A 25,442-nucleotide genomic window follows, 5' to 3' on the forward strand; every position below is an offset into this window, starting at 1 on the left:
CAGAATGGGCTAGAAAGCTTTGCAGAAAGTTCCATCCATATGTCAAAACTTTGTTTCGCTCATTCATGGCCTGCCTTGACCAGGCTTTAGCTAACTAAGAATGAATATATATAAAACAATTAATTAATTGCCACAAGTTCAACTAAATTATAACTAGGTTGAAGTCTTGACCAAAATCCTTGGAGGTTTATTACTTGACAATTTCTTTTTGTGAAAAAAGAGAGTCTCTGTTTGCTTTAGAAATTTATATTTACAAGTATTTCTTTTTAAATTTTATTATAAAGGGAGGATTCAAAACCAAAACTTTTCACTGCAGCATGCCTGTGGGAACCTGACAGTCCATGCATGTTCAACATTATTCATGTGCAAGAGAATATTGAGTATCTTTCTATGATCTACAAGCTAAAAATATGTCCATGTTGCAATGTTAATTTGTCACTTATGCAACTACCATTCCACCCATAAAAACCCTATAATCTCCTTATAAATACCAGGTTAGGGTTTTCTGTGTAACCTCCATTAACCACCATCGATCTGTCTTCTTGTCTTTCTTGGTTTAGAGGGGAAAAAAAATGACAGCCCATTACTCTCTTCTGCTTTGTTTTGCCTTCATTTTTGTTGTTCTATCAAAAGCTGATCATCCAAGCAATCGGGTTCAACCTCATGCTCTTGATCAGTCTTTCAGTCCCGGTTTAATCCAGCAGGCACATACTCACTAATTCATTATTTTCCTGTATTTATTTATAATATCTTTATTAAATTTATTTCCATGTATCTTGTAAAGTAAAGTTTCTTTTTTCTTTTTCCTAAAGACTGTAGGGAACTGTGCTTACACTGTGATCATTTCAACAAGCTGTTTATCACCCAAATATACAACTGATCAGATCAGTGTTGTTTTTGGTGATGCTTTTGGCAATCAGGTTTGGCTTTAAACTGATCTTTATTAAGTCATTTTTTATTTATTTTATGTTTGTTTTCAAGAAAATGTTTTTAATGATAAGATTCATATGTTTTGTGTAATTGGAGAAAACTAATGATCAAAGATTCCTGTGAGGAGAAACTTCTCTTCGCCTCTTAAGGGAGGAAGATTTAAAAAAAAAGAATTAAAAAGCACATCTAAAGTTTTGTTTAGGTTTATTTCAGGTGCGCGCATATATATATATATATATATATATATATATATATATTGTAACAATTCATGATGCATGGTAAGTAATTTATCATAATTCCGACAACCTAAGAACATATTTAATTACTTTTCAAATATCCAATCACAACAAAATGTTTACAAGCTGATTAACTATGATACAAGTAAACATAAAACAAAAATATTATTATTGAGAAAATATTAGTAACCTGTTCTTTCAGAAAAATATAATTTCATTTTCTCAAAAGAAATAATTCAATAATTGCTAATCATCAGTTGTATAATAATGATCTATATATATAAGTTGCTACGAAAAAGCATACTGAGATAGAATTAAGTGGTTGGTTTAAATAACTTGTAGCGTGGGTGCAGGTCAAGTTTTTGCAAGCATATATGTATATTGTTCTTTACTAATTTCTTTTACTTTCTTTGATGTGTTGATCATCAGGTTTTTGATCCAAAGCTGATCAACCCATTTACAGCCTCGTTCGAACAATGTTCGACAAATACATTTCAGGTAACTGGATCATGTTCACTTCAGATATGTTATATCTATTTCTACAGAAATGGAACAAATGGCTGGATTCCACAGAGTGTGAAGATTTACGGTTCATTTTCAAGTCCTGCCTTATTTTTCTTCAATTCAACTGATGTTCCTGAGGGTCAATGGTATGGAACTGACAAGTGCCAGCATTTTCCCACTGCCCCTCCTCCTCCCTCTCCTCCCTCTCCTACCTCTTCTGCTCCTGGGCAACAAATTCCTGGTTGGCTTGTGTACTTGATTCTGGGGATTATTGCTACTTCCACATTTTCATTCTATTAACAAGGTTACAAAGTCAGGCAGAAGTACACCTGAGTCTGCTCCTAGCTAGTATATTGCTGCTATTTGCTAATTCCGGACTCCAGAAGACCAAACTGCCATAGTGTATTGGTACTTGAAATAATACATGTAGGGGGAGCCAGTTTTCTTGTGTGCGATGTTTTTTTTTAATTTGAATCATGTGTAATGTTGTAACTAGTTAATTAACTCTTGTACTGTCATGAACGAATTTGTGATGATTTAATAGAAATTAGCAGTGTGATGTTGTAAGAGAAATGCTTGGGATACTTATAATTGATGAGTGGTGATTTGCCTAGACTTTGTTATTAAATTATGGGGCAGCTTGTTCTCGGTGAATTATGATAAATTTTGCTTTTTATAATTTCTAAGATTTTCCATCCAATGAAATGTCAAATCACTTAATGAGAGATATTTAATGAATTATTTAAATATGCCTAAGGATTACTCGATGTTTAATTATTAGTTAATTAATTAACTCTTTGATTTTGTACTAGCAGATAAGGTATTAAGACTTTATTTGGTAATGTATTTATATTGTGTTTGAGAGTATTTATCCAAGCATGTTTAGGCACATAATATTTTTTAAAACATTTTAATACCAATATCTAAAATTATTAAAAATATTTAGAAACAAAATTGATATTTTTTAGATAATATTAATTATTGTCTTTAAGACGGAGATATATAATGATAGAAAAACTTGTATGATTAAAAATATATATAAAAAAATATGATTATGTGAAAGTTTTGAAGCGAATATTTATATTTTTAAAATAAAAGGTATTATGAGATATGTTTCTTTTATTTTTAATATAGTTATCTTTTTCATCTTAATGAGTAATCAAATGCTATAAATTGTCTCTTTCTCGAATGGAATTCCCAACACTTTTTTTATAGTAAAAGAAGCCGTTTTGATTTTTAAGAAAAGAAGTTGTAATTTTAATGCATTTCTTATTTTTTCATGAAAAACTCATTTTTATTTTTAAAAAATAAGCACATTTTTTTAAAATTTTTATTGAAAAATTAAAAACATAAAAAAGAAAAAGAAAACGAAAAATAGTTTTTCATTACCGAACACACCTATAGATGAAGATTATATTTTGTCTTAGAGATATGTTAGCAGGATGACAAATCAAACCATAAATTGTATTTGGACTTTAAAGTGAAAATTGGTACAAGTAATTGCAACTTTTCAGACCGCAACACTTTTCTAAGAGGCAGTTTTAAATTTGTTATCAGTAGAATTTATTTATTCTTTTAAAAATAATTTTTAAAAATTAAAAAATATTTTTTCAATATTATTTTTAAATAAACATTTAAAAAACAAACACAATAATACTATCAAACAACCTTAAAATTTAAAACAGTACATGAATTCATCACATAAATTAAAAGATGACAAATTAACCAACAACCATAGAGAATTGGATGGATTAGCAAATTCCACTCATCAGGGCATGATGGGAATAAATGTAATGGGCATCATTTTATCTTGAATTTTGCAAGTGTTATTGTTGTTTTTCGAGTTCCTAGCTACTGCTCTCTCCGACTCCAGGCACTGGGATTTTCTCTCGAGAGAACTTACCACCAACTCGGCGGCCCCATAAATGTAGAGGATGGTTTAAAAAAAAAAAAAAAAAAAGTAAGCCTCCAACAACCACCAGAATCTTAAAAGGAGAAAGGGTGAAAGAAAATCATTTACTAGTATTTAATAATTTCATAAAAGGCAGCCCCCGCTGATCTCAATGTGTGGGTGAAATTTCTTGATGTATTTTATTTGAGTGAGATTACAAGGGACCAGGAGTATTTTATCATATTAAAAGAGGTATAATTGAGAGTATAATTATAGTTGTTTTTTAAAATATTTTTTATATTAAAATATATTAAAATAATTTGTTTTTTAAAAAAAAATTATTTTTAAGAGTAACGCATCTAAACGATCTAAAATATAAAAAGAATTAATTTTTAATTTAAAAATTTAAACTTTTTAAAAATATTTCCAAACACTACCTTTCTTGATTATATTTGACAATTAAGTGATCGCTATTTTTTTTTTTAATGAAGCAGAGAAAAATCTTTACATAAAAATGAAGCTCTTCAAGTGCTCAGATGGTGTCCCTAGGCTAGGAAGGCCTAGATGTTAGGCTTGATTGGTGGTGAAAGTTTACCTGAATACAAGTATCTCGTAGAACAAGAGACTCCAATACTTTAATTTGGTAAGTATATAAGAAAAAATAAATGTAGAATGAATTGTTGATCAGAGAATATGTTGAGTATGAGAACTTCCGGGTTGTATACTCTATACTTTAATGCCTTGATATGTCAAGTCATTTAGGCTCGTATGCTTAGTTTAACTTATTTTTTTATAAAAAAAAATTAAAATTTAAATATTAGAATTTTTTTTATTTTTTCAAGTTTAGATATCGATAAAAAAATATTTTTATTACTCAATATGTAAACATATATAAATATTCTAATTGATAATACAAAAAGAAATAATACAACTCGATTGGGCCACGATTGAACATGAAGGTATATAGCCGTGGACTTTGCTTTCTAGGTTAACTAAGGCCATGTTTGTTTTCTGAAATTTATTTTTCGGGAAACCACTTTTCAAACTTTCATGTGTTTGTTTGCCATTAGGAAAGTTGGTCAACGGAAAACACTTTCCGGTCAACGGAAACACTTTTCGGTCAACGGAAAACACTTTCCAGTCAAAGAAAAATTTGTTTTGATTTCTAGGAAAGTGTTTTCCCTTTTAGCTGTGTTTGTTTTCCGGAAAGTGGTTTCCGGGAAACCACTTTCCAAACTTTCCTGTGTTTGTTTGCTATTGGAAAAATTGGCAACGGAAAACACTTTCCAGTCAAAGGAAAATTTGGCTTGGTTTTCAGGAAAGTGTTTTCCTGAAAAATTTGGGCGGAAAACACTTTCCGGAAGTTGTGAAAAATTTAGAAATGTCATTATTTGCTGATTATATCAAATTTGATCATCAAACTTTTGATTGCTATATATAATTTGTTTTGAATATTTATTTTTCAATTTCATCTCTTAAAATTTAATTTTTATATTAATTTTGGTCCTTACTTTTATAATTGCTATTTGCTTTTTTCTTATCATTTTTTTATTGAAATTTTTTATCTATCAAATTTGGTCCTCATTCTTTTGATTTTTACTTATTTTATTTGAAATAATTTATGAAATGTTAATTATTATTATTTTAATTTCTTCACCTTTCATTTTTTTTTAATTTTTTAGATTTGATCTCTATTATTTTGATTATTATTTATTTTACTTGAGATAATTTATGAAATTATATTTTTTTTCAATTTCATTCTCATTCAACTTTTTAATTTGTAAGATTTGTTCCTCATTATTTTAATAAACTTGAAAAAATAAAACATTAATAAGTTATTTTCCAGCTCATTTTCCATAACATAACCAAACACTGGAAAGTGTTTTCCAACTTATTTTCCATTACACTACCAAACATCGGAAAATACTTTCCCCGGAATTCACTTTCCAAAAGGAAACTACTTTCCTGCAAACAAACGGGGCCTAAGTAATCTATTAACTTAGAATAAGTTGGCAAAAATTATTGTTTTTTTATTTTTAATACCAATACATTAAAATAATTATAAAAGATATTAATCTAATATCTTTTAAAACCAAACATGCACTCAAACACAATTTTAAATACAAAAATAAACAACATAAGATCATATGTCAGCCATCTTTTAAAGGCTACGAGGCCTGAACTCACTCAATCCTACCTATCTCTCAAATGTTATTTTGAGTCTCGAGTGACGGTTTTAAAGAGTTAAATATCCTTACTACTAGAAAACACCCTAGCCCAATAAGCCCAATAAGGTAATAATAACTTTTGAGCAAATCTAATTAGCAAATGCTTTGAATTTTTATATAAAAAAAAGTTAATTTTATTCTTTAATTCCAAGTTTCAATTGAGACTAGCATAAGAAAAAAATTGTCACACAAAATAAAGAAATTCACAAAAATAAGGCAGGCTGAATTTTTTTTTTTTAAAAAAACAGAATTTTCAATTGGGCTTGAGCTAAAACCTTGATGGATACTCATGAATTTTAGCATTATTCTTTTTAATCAAACACTATATATACTTTTTTTATTTCAAAAACTATAGATTTTTTTCAGTACAATTCGTAGTGGACCTTTTCTAGCCTTTGTGCCTCAATTGAGCCCTATCCCATCCACTCATATTTTTATACAAGAAATTCAAGCCCATCACTATAACAGTACTAACACGTTTCTAATCCAACGGCAAAAAACCTAATTAATTAGGGCTTGACCATCCAACGGCCTAAAATATCTCCACTCCACCTCCATAAAACCACAAACCCTAACGATTCCTTCCTCCTCTTTCTCTCCTGCTTCTGCACCTCCACTTCCACATTCTTCCATAGCAGGAGAAAACAAGAAAACCCCACAAACCCTAAAGCCCCCTTCTAGAGGAAGAGAAAGGAAGACATGCCTTCTTTATCTCTTACTAGCAACAACAGCTCCGTGGATCCCAAGAAAGAAAAGAAGATGAAGAAGAAAATAGTTCTTGAGACCCAAGAAACTGATCCTTTGATGGTTTCTAGCAAGAAAGAGAAGAAGAAAGAGAAGAGAAAAGCTGTAGAATTTGATGATGATGATGAGGAGAGGAGTGAAACCAGCTCAGAGCTTGGTGAGCCTGTGAATTTGAAGAAGAAAAGCAAGAAAGCTAAGGTTGTTGAAGAGGAGGAAGATGGAGAGGAGGTTAAAGCTGAGGATCCTAATGCAGTTACCAGGTTTAGGATATCTGAACCGTTGAGGGAAGCGTTGAAGAAGAGAGGGATTGAGGCTTTGTTTCCTATTCAAGCTAGGACTTTTGAGGATATTCTTAATGGGTGTGATTTGGTTGGCCGAGCAAGGACCGGGCAGGTTTGGTTTTCTGTGTTTGTTTATGAATGAATTTGTTGGAAAATTTGATTTCTTCTTTTGTCTGTGCTTAATGAGATGTTATGTTGCAATTACTTACAAATTGTGAAGCCTGATTTTGTGTGTTACACAGTTAAAACAGCTAGTTATGTTATGATTATGCAGAGTTAGTCAAGTATGATTGCAAATTGCATTTCATGGAATTAGTGGTTGATCATGGGCGAATTTGTAAAAAGAAAATTTATCAAATTTTGTATAATTAAGGGTTCGTGCGTTCAAAGTGAGCACAAACTGGTAAATAAGTTTTTGGGGCTGTGTCTCAATGATTTGTAGTGGTTATTGTAGCTAAAGATTGAGTTTTGTAATAAAATTTTAAAAGTTTATGCACTTGAGAGCTTGTGTCCTATAATTATGGAAGGACACGTTTAACATGATATCTGGGGTTTTTAATGGCTCAGATGTTTTGTGAAGGTATTTGTATTATTTGTTGAATGGGGGAAATAGCTACATATGAAATGGTTTGAAAATGAGTGTTCGTTAGCCTAACTAGATATTTCTGGTGCATGTGATTTTGTGTTTCTTAAGCATAATTATGTGCTCCATGTCAATTAGGATATGCTTTTTGATAATTTAGAAACGGTCACTGACATGCTACAATTATGCAGGGTAAAACATTGGCTTTTGTTTTGCCAATTTTGGAGTCGCTAGTAAACGGGCCTGCAAAAGCATCAAGGAAGACAGGCTATGGAAGGCCACCAAGTGTTTTGGTTCTTTTACCTACCAGGGAACTGGCCACTCAGGTATAATACAACATGGAGGATACATCTATGGATGCTGACTTTTGACATGGCTCTTTTATATTCAGTCATGTGTGTACTTTTCAGGTGTTTGAAGATTTCAAAGTTTATGGTGGAGCAGTGGGCTTGAATTCTTGCTGTGTATATGGAGGAGCTTCATACCAGCCTCAAGAATTTGCCTTGAAGAGAGGGGTGGATATAGTTGTGGGAACACCTGGCCGCATAAAGGTGTCATTTTTTTCAGAATCTTATTTTGATGTTCTGATAGTGGTAGAATGGTACATGCATTTGAATATTCTTTGCTTTTAACATTTTTTTATTTCATTAAACTTGGCATAGGATCACATAGAGAAGGGCAACATTGACTTAAGCTTATTAAAGTTTCGGGTCCTTGATGAGTCTGATGAAATGCTGAGGATGGGTTTTGTTGAAGATGTTGAACTTATTCTAGGTATGTATCTGCGTGTTGGAGACTTGAAACATGTTATTTTGACGATAAGGATGCTTGGAATCATGACTTGAAGTTCAACTATTGATTCTGTAACCTCTATCATGTCAATGTCTTTATAATCCTGATTTCTAAGTCCTTGTTTCCAGGTGTTAGTAGATGTTGGCGGCTAAACATGTTTTGATGTTGCTAGTCAGATAACTCTGCCATTTCAAATTCCTAAAAACTTTTTATTGGAATGTATTAGATTACGTTATAGATGCTTGTCTCTGAACACATTCTGATTGTTGCTCGTCACCAAACTCTTCTGTTGTTGCTTAACTGATGCTAGATGTAAAGTTATTGTTTTATTTACTAGTGCATAGCATTTTGCAGGAAAGGTAGAGGATGTAAGAAAAGTTCAAACACTTCTATTCAGTGCCACCTTGCCAGATTGGGTGAAAAATGTACGCTCCTTACTTATGAATTAGTGATTTAAATTTGCTGTGTTATCCCTAATCTTTGCTTTACATTGCCAGATTTCTTCTAGGTTTCTCAAGCCAACTAAGAAAACTATTGATCTTGTTGGTAATGAGAAAATGAAAGCCAGCACCAATGTAAGGCATATTGTACTTCCCTGTTCTACTGCTGCCATGCCTCAGGTTATTCCTGATGTCATAAGTTGTTATGGCAGGTTAGTTTTTCCTTCAGCTTTTTGTTTATTAGTGATTTTTTTGGATATGTTTTTCACTTGCATGTTTTTTATTCAGCGGAGGCCGTACAATTATTTTCACAGAGAAAAGGGAATCCGCAAATGAACTTGCTGGATTATTGCCTGGAGCACGGGCTTTACATGGGGAAATACAGCAGTCTAAACGTGAGGTGAGCTTTTGCATACTCATGATTCCTTCTGTTGTTTTGATGTTTGTCTATGAGCAGAATGTCTCAATTGTTTTTGTTTTTGGGTTCCTTAATTGTTTCGGAAGTTCTCTGGGGCCATGTATTGTAAGTAAATTTTTTAGCTTGGGGATGGGCTCAAATATGATTTCAGAACTCAGAAGATGATATCCCATCTCTCTTATCCCCCCCTTTCAGTAGTTCCCTTGCTTTCTAAGATATTTGTGAAACTGTTGGCGTATAGTCTTGGCAGATGATATTTGGTGGCATACAGAAAGTCTTGTGAAAAGGAAGCAACCTAATATCCATATTTTTGCATTGACAGTCAAGAGGAAAACTTCATTTAACCTTGTGTGGAGACTGTGCATCTTAAAAAAGAAGACACCTACCTACTCTGTTAATCTCTTTCTTTCTTCTAATATATGATATCTGCAGGTGACCCTTTCTGGGTTCAGGTCTGGCAAATTCCTGACCTTGGTGGCTACAAATGTGGCTGCAAGAGGATTGGATATCAATGATGTGCAGTTAATCATCCAGGTGTGTGTCTGTTTCTGAGTTCTCATGTTTTCTGGTGCACGTTATGAAATTTAAAATTTTTATTTGTCAAATAACATTATTTTTGCTTTATAGTGTGAACCTCCAAATGATGTAGAAGCTTATATACATCGGTCTGGACGTACTGGACGAGCAGGTAAATATGCGTATTTATGACTACTATCTTTTGAATGTCTTTGATGTGGATGCTTAGAGTTGTCACTATTTTTATAGGCAATAGTGGTGTTGCTGTGATGCTCTATGATCCAAGAAGGTCAAATATATCTAAGATTCAAAGAGAATCAGGTGTCAAATTTGAGCATATAACTGCCCCCCGGGCTGAGGATATTGCCAAAGCAGCTGGCGTGGGAGCTGCAGAAACAATAACTCAGGTTTCTGACAGGTATACTTCTATGATGGTGTTCATGTACTTTAAACACTTTTAGCTTCAGATATTAACATGCAGCAAATATTGCAGTGTAATTCCAGCATTCAAATCTGCAGCAGAGAATCTGTTGAGTACCTCAGGTTTGTCAGCTGTAGAACTACTTGCAAAAGCACTTGCCAAGGCTACTGTAAGTTATGTTAGTTGATGCTTTTTTTTCAAATAGACTTCGATATTTTAACTCTTGACTTAGCACCTTGAACTGAAAACATGCAAATGCAGGGTTATACTGAGATCAAGAGTAGGTCACTGCTAACTTCCATGGACAACCATGTCACTTTACTTCTTGAATCTGGCAAACCCATTTACACTCCATCGTAAGTCCTAAAAGCTTCTTACTCTTGTTCTCTGTTTCTTAAATTCAACCCTAAAGAGTTTTTTACCGAATAAAATTGAAATAGAATAGCTGAGAGATTTTGATCATCTTTTAGAAAGGCTGTGACCCAATTGACATTGACATTGAGTCATTATCAGCTAGCAGGACTTCAACGGACCTCAATGCATGTGTTGATGCCTGTTTTATTCTTGGTCTGTGTTTGAGATTAGAGAGAGGAAAATGGAGTTCCACCTACTTTAGGGTGGTAGCCCTATGATCTGACATTTGTAGTCCAAGGACAAAAACTCTGAATTTGAATAAAGCTTATAAAATTGCACATACGCTGAAGGAATACAGGTTTTGGAAGCTAACTACTGCTAACAGGTTGCTTATAATACAATAATTGTACACCCATCATGAGTGGGGTTCTCATGTATTATAGGTGTTGTAAAAGTGAAGGTTTTCTTTTCTTGAACTTTGTGTTGTTTCTTTATTTCTATTTTTTCTTTATGACTTAAGTTGACTAATTATGAAAAGGTTAGGACTTGGTGAAGAGTCCAGAATATCTCTATGAAATACTGAGTAGTTTCCATGAAATTCAGTTAATTGAATTTCTTCTTATCTCAATTACCTCTCTCCTTTGAAGCTGTTATCTGAATTGGCAGCTCTTGCCCGTTTCTTGAATTTCCCCAGATTTGCTTTTAGTGTCATGAGGAGAATCTTGCCTGAGGATAAGGTTGAGTCAGTGACGGGCATGAGCCTCACAGCCGATGGAAATGGTGCAGTTTTTGATGTCAAGAAAGAAGACGTTGATACTTTCCTAGCTGGTAATGTTATAGTTTACTGGTTAATCATATAATTTCCTTAGCTTGGCAATTACTTCCTTGTGGGGCATCTGTTTATGCATGAAATCTGTGCTCTTGAATGCGTGATTGGCTTCATTTTGGCCTTCACTTTGATTTGTTTTCATCTTTTGTTTGCAATACCTTGAGCCGTGATGCTTGTGCTCATTATTCTTCTCTTCCTCTGCCATTGCAGCTCAGGAAAATGCTGCTGGTGTGAACATAGAGGTGGTTAAAGCATTGCCTTCTTTGCAAGAAAGAGACCGACCAAGGGGTAGATTTGGTGGTGGTGGTGGTCGTGGTAGAGGTGGTTTTGGTGATAGGAGTGGTGGTAATAGGTTCTCAGGGGGAAGAGGTGGCAGGGGTGGTGGGTTCTCAGACAGAAGAAATGGCTCTGGTGGCTTTCAAGGTCGCAACAATGGGAACAAGTGGTGAGTTTTTTTCAATTTGCCCCAGAAGTCCATGGACACACCAATCCTTACAGTTGTTACAGGCTGAAGAGTTTCTGACAACGAAGAAACTTTGAAAACGCAACTGGCTTGCTTGGGGAATTTATATAGATTTTTCCTGCAAGTGTATTATCCTAGGCTTGATAAAAAAAAATTATGCCATATTTATTTCATTTTGAGGGGATTTTTGCTGTGTTCCCCATGTTTGAATTTCAATGAAAATCTAAGATCAGGTGACAAGATTTCTAATATTATTTGATTATTGAACAGTCCAAATCTATTAAATAACTTTTATGAATCGCAAGATATATTTTATTCTCTTAGTTGCCCTTTGCGCTTTCAATCTTGTACACAATGTTCTTGATATTATGTTGCTATTGAGGTTCAGGTGAAATATAATCTGTCAGCTGCTTTGTTTGATACATCTTTTCGAGTCATGCTTGCATCAAACTCCATACAAGTAGAGATGAGTTTATTTATGAGTGAGGGTAAATTATAACTTTGTTCCTTTTGGACTTAATTAATCCTTGTAGTGGTGGAAACTGTATATTTAATTTGCATATTTTTAAATTTATTTGTAATTTGTTTTTCTGTTAATTTCCTTTCTTAAAAAATAGAATGAAGGAAACAGAAATTAGATGAAGAATGGAAATTTGGGTATGAAAGAATGTGTTTTTGGAAAAGAATTTAAATTAGAAGATGGTCACCATCACTTGGATGAATTTGGGGCATTATTGTGTTTTTTAAAAATATTTTTGAAACATAAAAGTAAACAAAATTTTAGTAAACTTAAATTAATGAGGATGTCTTAACCTATGATCCTGTTAATTTGACTAAATGCTTGCAAATTAATTCAATGATGCTCATTTAATTAAAATACTGATCCGATAATCCATAATTCGAGTTAGTTTCTCGAAATGAATTCTCTCATAACAAGTATAGCATGGTTGTTAAAATTGGTTTTATTCGACGGATTAATCCGAGAAATTTGCAACCTAAGACTGAGTTTTATAATAAACATATAATTTTAATTTTACCTCAAAATAACTTTTATATCAATTTCGTTCCTCATATTTCAAAAGTTCTCAACTTCGGCCTCCCTGAACATGTATTCATCTAAACTGTATCTTCTTTTTGGTGATAAGAGATGCCGTTTTGTAGGTGACTTGTGCAACCTTTCCCGATGAAGTAATTCTAATATAAGGCCTAAATTAAGAAACCAAAATTAATTAGGGATACAATTGATACAAAACTTTGTTTCGGTTGCAGAACAAAAATTGTAGTAACATATTTGGACCCATATAACAGACCGGTTCGACTACTTGTCATTCCTTAGGAACAAAACTCCACCGTTTCACCATCTCCACGGTCACAACGTTTATTATACACACTCAAACTTCCAGACCCGTCTTCAACAGCCAGTGCCCAAGCAAACAGCCCGACACGACGCAAAACAAACGACTCACAACATAAAAAACACGCAACTCCGTGACTTGATGAATCTCTTGCCATAAAGTTTTGATCTTGATCAAGAAATCATGGGGTGTTACAGGAAAGCAAAACTAGCTCTTGATGCTTTGACAAGCTACACGTCGAAGATTGTTACAAGACCTTCAGTTGAAGAATCAGCTTTCTCAAGAATTTATCAAGATGGGTCTTTGAGTTCTGCTTCAAATCCAGTTAAGTTTTCTGGGTTCTCAAAAAGTTGTAATTTTTATCAAAGATTGGGGTCTGGTTCTCAAATGGGTGTTAATAAAATTAATTATAATCCTTTTCTTGGTAATGGTATTGGTGCAAAGAGATTTTATTATGTTGATAGGTATCGTGTACAACATTTTAAGCCTAGAGGGCCTAAGAGGTGGTTTAGGAATCCAAGAACTGTTTTGATTGTTGTTTTGGTTGGTTCTGGTGCTTTTATTACTGTTTATTATGGTAATTTAGAGACTGTACCTTATACAAAAAGAAGGCATTTTGTGCTTTTGTCAAAGACAATGGAGAGGAAGATGGGTGAGACTCAATTTGAGCAAATGAAAGCGGCTTTTAAGGGGAAGATATTGCCTGCATTACACCCTGAAAGTGTTAGGATGCGTTTGATTGCACAGGATATTATTGATGCTTTGCAAAGAGGGTTGAAGCGTGAGCAAGTTTGGAGTGATATGGGGTATGCATCGCAGGAGAGTGATATGGCGCATGAGGCAAGTGCTCATGAGACTTTGAAGGCTTTGAGTGAGAGAGAAGAGAAAATTGAGGGGAAGTGGTATAAAGAAGATGAAATTCTTGATGATAATTGGGTTCAACAATGTAGAAAGAAAGAGAAAGGGTTGAAGGCAGATGCTTCACATCTGGATGGATTGAATTGGGAGATCTTGGTTGTTAATGAGCCTGTTGTTAATGCTTTTTGTTTGCCAGGGGGGAAGATTGTTGTGTTTACTGGATTGCTTGAGCATTTTAGAACTGATGCAGAGATAGCTACCATTATTGGGCACGAGGTATATCTATTCTATACACGTTTTTGGTATTTTAGAATTGTAGTTTATTACTATTTTTAGTGTTGGGTTGAAGATGATTGTTTTTTTGTTTTGTTGGATGCTTTTTTGTTGATTAGGTCGGGCATGCTGTGGCACGACATGCAGCAGAAGGAATCACAAAGAATTTGTGGGTTGCCATTTTGCAACTCATTTTGTACCAGTTTATCATGCCTGATATTGCAAATGCAATGTCGGTTCTGTTTTTGAGGCTACCTTTCTCCCGAAGGTATGCTTCTTTTGTTAACCTTTATTTGTGTTGTTATTTACTGTATGTAAATTGTTAGTTTTGTATTCTGTAATGTTGTGGCTGGCAATATGTGCAGGAATATTTCATGTAAGCTAAGAAAACACTCTGTGGTCATGGAATAATTTATTAATGCATTTTGTTAAGCTTGTCTCATATGTGCTATAGGCTTGAAGCCAGACTGCCTGGACTGGTATGAGATCACTGGGAATCAAGCAATTTCAACATTATTGTTATTGATTCTGGCGTAATAGCATGTAGTTTAAGTGTGCATAACATTGTTATTAGCTCTTAGTATAAGCACTTAATATAGATGTATTCTTAGGTAATATTTGATAGAGAATACAGCAGGTGTAATTTGATTTTGTTGAAAGAAATTCATCATTTCCTTTACTAGGAGATTCAGGATCCATCCTGCTGGATTTTTCCTAGTGGAACAAAGATCCATGTAGATCAGAATGACGTATCATGTATGTGGGTGGCAAGTGGCTTTTGTGCTTTCAACCTAGTACAGTTTGTGAGATGTATGGATCATAACAGATTATATGGATTTGGTAGTCCCACCTGAGTTTAGCTGTTCATTGGACTGGTCTCAGGGAGATCGAATGATGTGTCTCTAATTTTGCCCAACAGTAACATGCACAAACAGCAGCCAACACTTGCATCACATTCAATGCTGCTTCGAAAGATTATTGATCTCTGTAAAATCATGCAACACTTTCTGAAATCTAAATATATTCAGAGGATGGTAGAAAACCAGAAAGTACATGGCATCTAGTGAAGCCCTTGGTTTGTGTGATTCTGTGAAGAGCACCCATACATCCTACCCATCTCTTTCTAATTGTTGCTTGCTTGCTTTCAGTGCAATGGATCTTTCTTGAATCTCTCCCTCTCATCTTAGATATTTCCATCCTCTTTGAAGTTTAAGAGCCCAAGGTGGATGGTGCCACAATATTATAATTTCTAGAGGCTTAAAGATTAGCTTCACCTTAGTCTGGGCACCAATTCAATTCCCCTTGTATCTTGGATTATCACTGTTTACAAATTGACAAGATCATCAATGAGACAGAACAATTTACTTTTATTTTTCTGGCTATGACTGGTACATGCAGTGGGCAATGAAATGATATCATGCTTTCTAATTTCTCTAGATAATTCTTCTTGTGTGTTTATCTGAAACTAACCTCAGTATATTCTATCCAGTAGAAGGTACAATAGTAATGTAAATCTGGTCCACTGCAAGATCTCACACATTCCAATGTCTTTTGTTTCAGGATGGAGATTGAAGCAGATTACGTCGGGTTATTATTGATGGCTTCTGCAGGATATGATCCTCGCATAGCACCTAGAGTGTATGAAAAATTGGGAAAGCTCACCGGAGATTCAGCACTCAGAGATTATCTTTCTACCCATCCATCTGGAAAGCGGAGAGCTCAATTGCTTGCCCAAGCTCAAGTCATGGAAGAAGCACTTCATATTTACAGAGACAGGATAGCAGGACGTGGGGGTGAAGGTTTTTTCCTTTAAAGCAGCACCAATCTCCAGTAGGTATACACTGGAAGTTGCAGCTGGGAAAGAACAGAGCCTCACTTTTGATATGCTTCTCTCTCACCTTACAGTGCAAGGCTAAGCTTGCGAGTTGATCTTCTTTTCATCCTGAACCCTTTCTTGTATTTCTGGCAACTGTAATTACCATCCATTACATGAGGATAAATAGCTTTGTATTGATTCCTTACCTTTTCTTTGTGATCTGATATAAGTTTCTTATATGCTTACTTGTTTATCCCTACACTTCTGCATCTCTTTTCTGATTGCTGCCTAGCAAAACACAAACTGCATCAAGTGGAGATCTGGGCTAAATAACCCAGCTTTATGTTTATTCAACCATTTAATAAAGTCTCTTTTTTGTCTTTTGAGGATCTATCAGTCTATTAATTATCATTTGCAAAAGCCCTCAGCAATTTCAACATACATGGACAGATTAGTTACCTGGTGTCATAGCGGCTTTGTTCTTGTGAGGATCACCAAATTGCATGGGAGAAATTGTAATGAAGTCTGGGACAGATCCTTCACTAGCACTGCTCTGCTATTTAAAGCAGGCTTCGGTCCTTGCAGACATTTTCCTAATGTGGTCTCTGCATCCAATTTCCTTCCAATTTTCCTTCGATTATTGAAATGAGTCTTGATTTGTGCAAAATACCGTGCCCACGTTTTATGACAACTGTAAATTGGACAGGAGGCTCATATTGAAAAATTTTCTTGAATATCTACCAACTAAATAAAAAAAGTAGCAGGCTATAGCATGATTGATCTTGATGATTTTGTTCATGAGTTATCAGAAACAGCTTCCCCAGATGTTGTGATGGAGAGAAATAGTTTGGGTCTTGACTGCATAAATAACGAGATGAGGATTGAAGGTGTATTGTTGCAACATGCAACTGATTCTCCAATGACTGATTTCCTGATAATGTGAACATTTTGATAAGATGCCAATGGAGCCACAGATTTGCTTCTGGTATGGTGAAATGTACTAGACAATCTGAGAATTTTCTCTGCAGAATCCATCTATCCTGGTACTGTATAAAAATTCCATTTTGCCATGTCTCTCATATGCTGGCAATCTTTGTTGGTGACCTTTTTTTCCACTTAAATATTTCTCTCCATGCATGTTGTAGGGTTGGTGTGTAAAAGGAATCTGGATCCCATTATTTTTGTTAAATCTCTGCATGTAAAGCCAGGCTTGTGTTCAGCTAAAGCAGGCGACTAGGTCCAGGACCAATTAGATAATCATATCCATTGATAAGTACATATAAATATAATTTTTTTTTTCTAGTTTGAACATTATTTGATTTATCAATTAATTACAGGTAAAACAAAAGACATCGTTCTCACAAGTTGGTCCCAATGAAACTCTCGATGTAAGAAACAACCCTAATAGTAGTCAAAAGCATGGAAAACTTGATTGATATTTCTTATTTGCAGTTCTCTTGGTTTCTCCATTCAACATCTTTCAGGATGAGTACACTTCTTTTTGCTTCAGGCGTGCTCATTCTTCTTGTGGGATTTTATGTCTCTCCCTCTATTGTCTTAGGCCTAATAGGAATACCGATAGTTTTTGTGATAGTCTTTGCATTGAAGTATCTTGTATTTTACATAAAGGAGTCGATCTTGGAGGATCAAAAGCCTCCAATTGCTGGTCCAATTCTAAATTACCTTGTACACTTCAATAGACTTTTCGATTATCAAACATCTATTGCTAAGAAATATAGCACTTTTCGTCTGATTACGCCTCTGCATAGTGAAATTTACACGGCTGATCCCCTTAATGTTGAATATGTACTGAAAACCAAGTTCTCCAATTACGAAAAGGTGTCAGGCACTTGTTATTATCTTAGACTTTATCAGTTCGTTATGGAAATTAACAGTGCAATTTGGCTGTCATGATGTTGCAGGGTGCCTATAATTATGGGATAATGAGAGATCTATTTGGTGATGGGATTTTCGCAGCAGATGGACATAAATGGCGTCACCAGCGGAAGCTTGCAAGCTATGAATTCTCAACAAGAGTTCTGAGAGATTTCAGTAGTGCTGTTTTTCGGGCTAATGCTGCAAAATTAGTTTCAAAGATTACTGTTGCAGCAACAGCTTTGAAGAGCATAGATTTGCAGGTATCTGTCCTGCTACAGGTGGCAAATTTCCAATATTATTGTGGTTAGTTATTGTAAAGAACCATCTCAATTCAAAGTTGAAAATGATATATATTATTTTTTAACATATATTTTTAAGTGAAATCTCTTTTGAGATTAAAACTTATATATGCTCCTATTATTTTATGTTTTTATGATCACGTGGTCATTAAAATACTATATCATATTAAAAATTATCTTAATTAAAAAACTTAAACTATTACAGACAACATAATCAAAGTTTTTTACTTGAATTTTCTTGACAATTTTCAGTTTGATATATTTAAGAAATTATAGCTGGAGTAATGCCTCGATAAGTAAATACCACCTGCTATTTTGGAGACCCAAGAAGTTCCATTTTGGAGATAGACAGAGACAGATTCAGCATAAGCTACATGTCTCAGAACTTCCTTTGTAGCCCTCCTCTACAAAACAAGAGGAAAGGATATATACAGCATGGAAAGGGTGTTAGATGTTCTTAAAGTTTAATTCCAAGAACAATATAGATCAAATTAGTTTATCAATCAACCGTTAACTTATACTATTTAATGATTTATTTTTTTGCAGGATATGCTAATGAAATCGACCTTAGACTCAATATTTAAAGTGGGATTTGGGTTTGAGCTGAATGCTTTGTCTGGCTTGGATGAATTTGGAAGCAGGTTCACCAAAGCCTTTGATGACTCTAATAGTATCGTATTTTGGCGATATGTTGATCTAATATGGGAGCTCAAAAGATTCCTTAATTTTGGTTCAGAAGCCTCTCTTAAGCAAAATATCAAAGTCATCAATGATTTCATTTTCGAAATGATTCGGTGCATGAGAGAGCAGATGAAAACTGGAAAGCTTGAAGCAAGTAAACTTTTATTTGATAGTGATACATGCAGCTTTAATTTAGCATACTTGACTGTTTGTTGGTGAACAGGGAGGGAAGGAAGATATTCTATCAAGGTTTTTGTTGGAGAGTGAAAAGGATCCAGAGAACATGACTGATCAGTATTTAAGAGATATAACTCTCAATTTCATCATAGCTGGAAAAGACACATCTGCAAATACACTTGCATGGTTCTTTTACATGCTCTGTAAACATCCTCTAGTTCAAGAGAAGGTTGTACAAGAAGTCAGAGAAGCAGTTGGAATTAAGGAAAGTATGTCTGCTGATGAATTTTCGAAATTGATGACTGAAGAAGCCCTGGACAAGATGCAATACCTTCATGCATCTCTGACAGAAACTCTCAGACTCTATCCAGCTGTTCCTCTGGTAAAATATTTGACAATAGTTACTCCCACAAACATAAAATACTGAGCAATGGACTTGGAAGTAGCTCTGTCATTGCCATGGTGGAACTGCATAATTTCTTGTATTTTAGCTTAGTTATGGAGGCTTGTCAAGTACTTTTACATGCTTCATTAATTATACATCCAAAACCATAGTTGCATGATACTCCACTGAGGTTTCTCAAAGATAATTGGATTGGATGCATGAATCCAGTTAGGATTCTTATTTTAATTCTGCACAACTTGTTTTATTTTAAAGTAGTAATAATTTTCTCAATTCACATGGGAGTTGTTTGTATTTCCTCCAAATGCAGGATGGAAAGAGTGCTGCAGAGGATGATATTCTTCCTGATGGCTTCAAGGTGAAGAAAGGAGACGGCATAACCTACATGGCTTATGCGATGGGAAGGATGAAAAACATTTGGGGAGACGATGCTGAGGAATTTCATCCAGAACGATGGCTTCATGATGGCATCTTTCAACCAGAAAGTCCTTTCAATTTTACGGCATTTCATGTTAGTATCATTAAACCTATCAGTTTACTTGTATTGCAATTTCTTGATGCATCTAAACTGCTTTTTCTTTCTGTAACCATTCTTAGGCTGGCCCTCGCATTTGCCTAGGGAAGGAATTTGCTTACAGGCAAATGAAGATCTTGGCTGCTGTTCTCCTCTACTTCTTTAGGTTCAAACTTGTGGATGCGAGGAAGGCAGCTACTTATCGAACAATGTTTACCCTTCACTTAGATAAAGGGCTACATCTATATGCATCTCCCAGGCTGTAAAACTCAGGTGTTAAGTGTGTGCTAATGTATTCTTCTTTGCCTTCCGTTTATGTTTCTTAATGGACAAGTGGAATATAAAATATATACTAGACTGAGGTCTACCTACTTAAAAGTGTTGAATATAATGCTTATTGCAGCATGTTCATGTTCATTGCTTCTCTATCAGAATCACATATGTAGGAAATTCATAACCTCACCGGTTTTGGAAAGAACATTTCGAACATTTGAACCTCATGAACCAGTCCGGGAAGGGACAGCACCTTCTTCAACATTCTTGAGACCATCCTCAACCTTATTGTTCTCTCCTGATGCCTTAGCTGTGTCATAGGAGGCATGTAATCCAAATAGAAAGTAGTATACCAACAAAAATCCAGTCCATGCAGCAAATCTTATAAATGATTTCTTATCTATAGATCCCAAAAGGAAAATGTTGATGAGAATTGAAGCAGATGGTAGCCATGGCACCAACGGAACACCCCATAATTTTGGATCCCTTGCTTGTGGAACAAGAAGCTTGAGTGCTAAAGTAGCACAGAACCATAATGGTATCGTGATCACATACCCAAGCCAACTATCTTCATCAGCAGTACCCCAAATAACAGCCGTTGCTATTGAAGAACCAAGAATGGCCACAATGCACATGATGAGCTTGACGCGATTTTCTTGTGTTGTGATACCACTAACATAGTAGCGGCGCACGAGAAGAGCCAAAGCCACAAGCATGAAGATAAACAATGTGGAGATGGAAAGAAGGTTGGACAGAATATCAAGCTTGGTGAAAAAGCCAACGATAGCAGTTGCAGCAAGCATGACAATAGTGGCATTTACCGGGGTGCCAGTCCTCTCATTAACGTGAGCTAACCAAGGTGGCATCATGTGAGTGCGTGCAATATGTGTGAGATACCGCGCCTGCCCTACAGCAGAAACGAGCAGAACTGTTGTCATGCCTTTCAATGCACCAGCTGCCACAACGTACTTAGCCCAACCCCAACCTACGGTTTCGAATGCTACTGAAAATGGGGCATCCTCATCAATCTTCTGGTACGGTACCATTAAGCACAATGTTACTGCCATCAAACAATATGCTATTGTAGTTATGGACATTGAGCCAACGAGACCGATCGGGATATCTCTAGCAGGGTTCCTGGTTTCTTCTGCCATGGTGGCAACAGCGTCAAATCCAATATAAGCAAAGAAGAGCACAGCTGAAGCCACAAAAATACCACGGGCTCCATGGGGAGAAAAATCAGCGTAATTTTTCGTGTCTGCTTTAGCAAGACCAGCAACAATGATGAAGAGGATCACGACAACATGGATGATGGAAGCAACATAATTGAAGCGTGACGAGCCCTTGGTACTAAGGACCGCAAGGACACAAATGGCAGCACAAACAAAAACAGATATGGGATCAAGGTGGCCATAGTCCTCAGGAAGGCTGTGGGCTATGATTCGGAAGTCATCTGGTTTGTGGTTGCAAAGAGTGGCAAAGTAGGATGTCCACGACCTAGCAACAGCAGCACCACCAATGACATACTCAAGTATTATGTTGCCAGCAGCAATGAAGGCCATGAAGTCACCTAGCTCTACCCTCAAATAAGCAAAAGAACCACCTGAAAGGAAAACATCAATCTCAAGAACTTTCAATGTCTTGTTATATATTGCACAAAACTAAGAATGCCCATGTTTGGTAGCTGATGAGACCTAAACATTATTAAACACTACACAAGTAGTATTGGCACCCCTTTTAAGTAAACTAACATTTTTACTCAGGTGGATTAGAAAAGAACTAGTGGCTTAACCATTGAATGATTAAGGTGCTTGCTGCCATAATCTTAATTAAGTCATGAATAACTACACCATTTCTAATGAAAAAATTAGTACCAACATCGAAACACCCCCTGTACTTTCAAGTCATTTTCATAGACATTTCCTATGATCTTTCCCCACTTTGAGAAACTCCCTCTATTACGTTTTGCTTAGATTATCCTTTACAACCCATGCATGTAACTATAAGACATGTCCATATGAATGCACTAACGTATTAAAATGAGGTGATTAAGTTAGATAACTGTTATTTTTCAAAATATTTTTTACTTATAAAAGTATTAAAATAATATTTTTATATTTTTAAAAATTATTTTTGACATTCACATATTAAAATAATCTAAAAATATAAAAAATTAAATTAAAAAAAAAGATTTCAAACACATTAGCAAAAAGGTTACAAGTGGTCGCAACAAGGAAAAGAAAAGAAGAGTCAAACTTGGTAACAAATTGAAAGGTCAGCAAATGCAACGCCGACACATATCTGCCTAACTGTTCCTCTCATCAAGAAGTCAAGATATACAAGTTGAGGGCAGAGATGGACCCTTAACTACAGTTTTATGTTGACTATTTTAAGGAAAGGTCAAACATCGTAGTAACTAGATTGACTGCAAATCATCTCTTTCACACTGTGATTTTGTAAGATATATACAGTTTAAATACAAGAGTGAGTTTGCTTGTGCTAGCTGCCGTCTAATAATAATTATGAAAGGTCAACCAAACTCTAATAAGTTGTATATGGATTGAAGTCCAATTCATGTAAACTCGGAGAGCATGATATGATTAAACTCTTAGTTTGCTTTTGATTACTATTCTAAATTATAATAAAAATTAAATATTATATAATTTTGTCCAATTAATGCGTTTTGTCCATTCTCGCTATAGTTTTAAAATGAATTTTTATTTTTTAAAAATATAAAATACATTTATGTTACTGTGTTTCAACTATTTTCATCTCTTCTGTTAGTAATTGAAAGCTACACTGACTTTCTAATAATAATTAAATTGAGCAGCTATAATGGGCAAAGTGTATGACAAGCATATCCATAAAATCATAGTTTGGAAGGATGAAATTAAAGAAAAAAAAAATCTTAGAGGGACTAAAACTTAAATTTTTTTATTTTAAGATTAAAAATCTAATTTATTGAAGAAAGGGGGCTGAAAGAAAGATTTTCTTTGCAGGCTACAGCCCCGGCCAGCCCCCCAATTCCGGCCCGGCATAAAATTAGACTAGCAAGCACAAATGTATAAAAAAATTAAAATTAAAAATATTAAGAAAGAAAACAATACGGAAAGGTAGGAGAATAACACATACCTGCAACGGGAATTTCCACGGCAAACTCAGTGTAACAGAAGACAGAAAGCATGGCAGAAACGCCGGAAACAACGAACGACAAGACAACTGCAGGGCCAGCATGTTCTTTAGCCTCAAGTCCTGTGAGCACGAAAATGCCAGCACCGATTACAGCACCGATGCCAAACCATATGAGATCCCACCAAGTAAGGTTTTTCTTCATCTCATGGTCACTTCTGGATTTGATCTCATGGAGCTCGGTCGAGTCCAAGGATCGAGTCAGGAGCCTATCCTTGAACCTCATGGGAGTTTCTTTAAGTGCTTGAAGATAATTTCCAATGCTTTGAAACGATTCCTCAGGCAAGAAATCGCTCTTTGTACAGCTGCATCCACATCCCCTCCTCCTCCTCATCCCCTCTTGGTCTCCACCTTCTTGATGATCCCCATGGAAATTGCCGCCTACCATCTTTGTTCCTAAGAAAACGAAAAAACACAAATAAAACCATGATAATTGAACACGAAGAAAACAAAAACACAGAGAGAATTGAAGAGTTAATTACCTGATTAAAACTAATTAAGGGGTGGAGAAGAGAATTAGAGAAGATGGGAATGGTTTACCTCTCTCTCTCTCTATGTGTAGTGCAAGGCAGTAGAAGAAGTATAAATGGATTCTCTCACCGGCTATGGGCAGTGATATATATCGACTAAAGGTTGACCGACTCACAGCTAATACGTTACTGGCAATCTCTCCCACTTTCCAAGTTTTTTTAAAAAAAACGGAACTGATTATCTCGAGATGGAATCTGAATCCCCCATAAAAGGAAAAAAAAAGGGTGGAATCTGAGTGATATTGCAAGGGAGGAATTGAGGTTTAATAAACTAGGAAAGTCCTACGCAGGTAGGAGAATAATAGTGATGTTTGCGATGTACATTAGAACCTATGGATGTGGGCTGTTCTGATCTCCCGTTCACATTGGTTGTGTTGATCCGAATTTCATGCCACAGTAATCTAATCTATTATTATACAGGGTTTTTGAATAAGGGTAGCACACGTTATTGATACATGCTGGCCTTTTCACACGCGCTGTCAAACATGTTTTTCTAAACGTGAAAGAAAAAAAAATACGAAGATGATGATGAGAAATCTAAATTCTTATCTTGATAGATTATATATTTTTAAAATATTTAGATTATGATGTATCGGATAATATTTTTTTAAAAAAATAATGATATATTAAATTGATTTAGATCAATTCATAATTCGAGTTATAAGATCATGATAATCCCATGAAATATAAATCAAATCAAATTAGAAAATTCAATTTCAATCAATAATATATTAAAATATGAAAATAAAAAACAAGTTTTCAACTAAAAAGAAGATCCCAACAAATAATCGAGTAAATTTAGGAGAAAAAGTCAAAGTCATGACCCGAGTAATGAGAACAAAATTCCTCTACAAAAAAAATAAAAAAATTTCAAAAATTAGTTCCTAATAAATTCATTGTTGAAGTTCAAAATTAAAAAAAAAAGAATTTATAAAAAAACTTAATTTTAACTGTTAAATTTATTGAAATACATTTTCTTTTTTGAAAAAAAGGGTTTAGTGATAAAAAAAATTATCCCACCGTAATCTAAAAATGAATTTATTAATGCATGACCTTTTAAAAAAGTTTCTTTGATTTTATTTAATTAAGTTAAAACAATTGAAGGAAAACCATTTAAAAAGAAACCCAGGAGCTGGGCCTAATGGACCAGTTCCTGGACCAAAAAGCAAGGATAGGCACGCCCAGAACTGCAAGTGCAAGCTCGCGCATCTGCTTATTTCATTTTTATCTGCTTGTATAGTCTTTTAACCACTAAAACAATTCCATAGTATTATAATTGTTCTATTATTCGAAAAAATAAAAATAAAAATAAAAATAAAAATGCCACATGCTTTCGTATAAAGACTGGCAATCAAATAATACATCATGAGTAACTTTAAATTTATATAATAGCCTGATAAAATTCATTAAGTGAAATAATAGGGACCATTGGATTTATAAAATCCATTAATTAAATCCACCTATTTATAGGTAATTAACGTACCAAATCTAACGGTTAATTTTATTTATTATTAATAGGAAATGATGATGACCGAGTTGTCCATGAGTTGTCACAGGGATTTAAAA

General features: G+C 34.7%; 5 protein-coding genes across 5 annotated transcripts; 4 read left to right on the plus strand and 1 right to left on the minus strand.

The window, feature by feature from the left end:
- Positions 1-499: 499 nt before the first annotated feature.
- LOC133678496 (embryo-specific protein ATS3B-like) lies at positions 500-2,283 on the plus strand. Its single transcript, XM_062100803.1, has 3 exons — positions 500-704; positions 813-920; positions 1,596-2,283. Exons 1-3 carry the CDS (start codon positions 573-575, stop codon positions 1,968-1,970), a joined length of 615 nt encoding a protein of 204 aa, XP_061956787.1. The 5' UTR covers positions 500-572; the 3' UTR covers positions 1,971-2,283.
- A 4,080-nt stretch (positions 2,284-6,363) lies between these two features.
- On the plus strand, positions 6,364-11,953 carry LOC133678518 (DEAD-box ATP-dependent RNA helicase 7-like). Its single transcript, XM_062100832.1, has 14 exons — positions 6,364-6,926; positions 7,589-7,723; positions 7,808-7,948; positions 8,060-8,171; positions 8,544-8,614; positions 8,687-8,841; positions 8,918-9,029; positions 9,480-9,581; positions 9,675-9,735; positions 9,813-9,981; positions 10,057-10,153; positions 10,246-10,340; positions 11,033-11,166; positions 11,378-11,953. The coding sequence occupies exons 1-14, from the start codon at positions 6,489-6,491 to the stop codon at positions 11,614-11,616; spliced, it is 2,061 nt and encodes a 686-aa protein (XP_061956816.1). The 5' UTR covers positions 6,364-6,488; the 3' UTR covers positions 11,617-11,953.
- A 1,025-nt stretch (positions 11,954-12,978) lies between these two features.
- Positions 12,979-16,171, plus strand: LOC133677807 (mitochondrial metalloendopeptidase OMA1). The gene is made up of 3 exons (XM_062099931.1): positions 12,979-14,119; positions 14,236-14,384; positions 15,677-16,171. Exons 1-3 carry the CDS (start codon positions 13,169-13,171, stop codon positions 15,927-15,929), a joined length of 1,353 nt encoding a protein of 450 aa, XP_061955915.1. The 5' UTR covers positions 12,979-13,168; the 3' UTR covers positions 15,930-16,171.
- A 1,204-nt stretch (positions 16,172-17,375) lies between these two features.
- On the plus strand, positions 17,376-20,207 carry LOC133677805 (cytochrome P450 704C1-like). The gene is made up of 6 exons (XM_062099929.1): positions 17,376-17,771; positions 17,855-18,070; positions 18,656-18,944; positions 19,018-19,349; positions 19,681-19,881; positions 19,968-20,207. The coding sequence occupies exons 1-6, from the start codon at positions 17,418-17,420 to the stop codon at positions 20,148-20,150; spliced, it is 1,575 nt and encodes a 524-aa protein (XP_061955913.1). The 5' UTR covers positions 17,376-17,417; the 3' UTR covers positions 20,151-20,207.
- An 18-nt stretch (positions 20,208-20,225) lies between these two features.
- Positions 20,226-24,263, minus strand: LOC133677804 (cationic amino acid transporter 1-like). Its single transcript, XM_062099928.1, has 3 exons — positions 23,829-24,263; positions 23,290-23,742; positions 20,226-21,760 (listed from the first exon to the last, which is right to left on the minus strand). The coding sequence occupies exons 2-3, from the start codon at positions 23,732-23,734 to the stop codon at positions 20,382-20,384; spliced, it is 1,824 nt and encodes a 607-aa protein (XP_061955912.1). The 5' UTR covers positions 23,735-23,742; positions 23,829-24,263; the 3' UTR covers positions 20,226-20,381.
- Between the last annotated feature and the right edge of the window lie 1,179 nt (positions 24,264-25,442).

This window comes from Populus nigra, chromosome 18 (assembly GCF_951802175.1).
Source record: "Populus nigra chromosome 18, ddPopNigr1.1, whole genome shotgun sequence".
In the NCBI taxonomy this organism is placed as follows: Eukaryota; Viridiplantae; Streptophyta; class Magnoliopsida; order Malpighiales; family Salicaceae; genus Populus; species Populus nigra.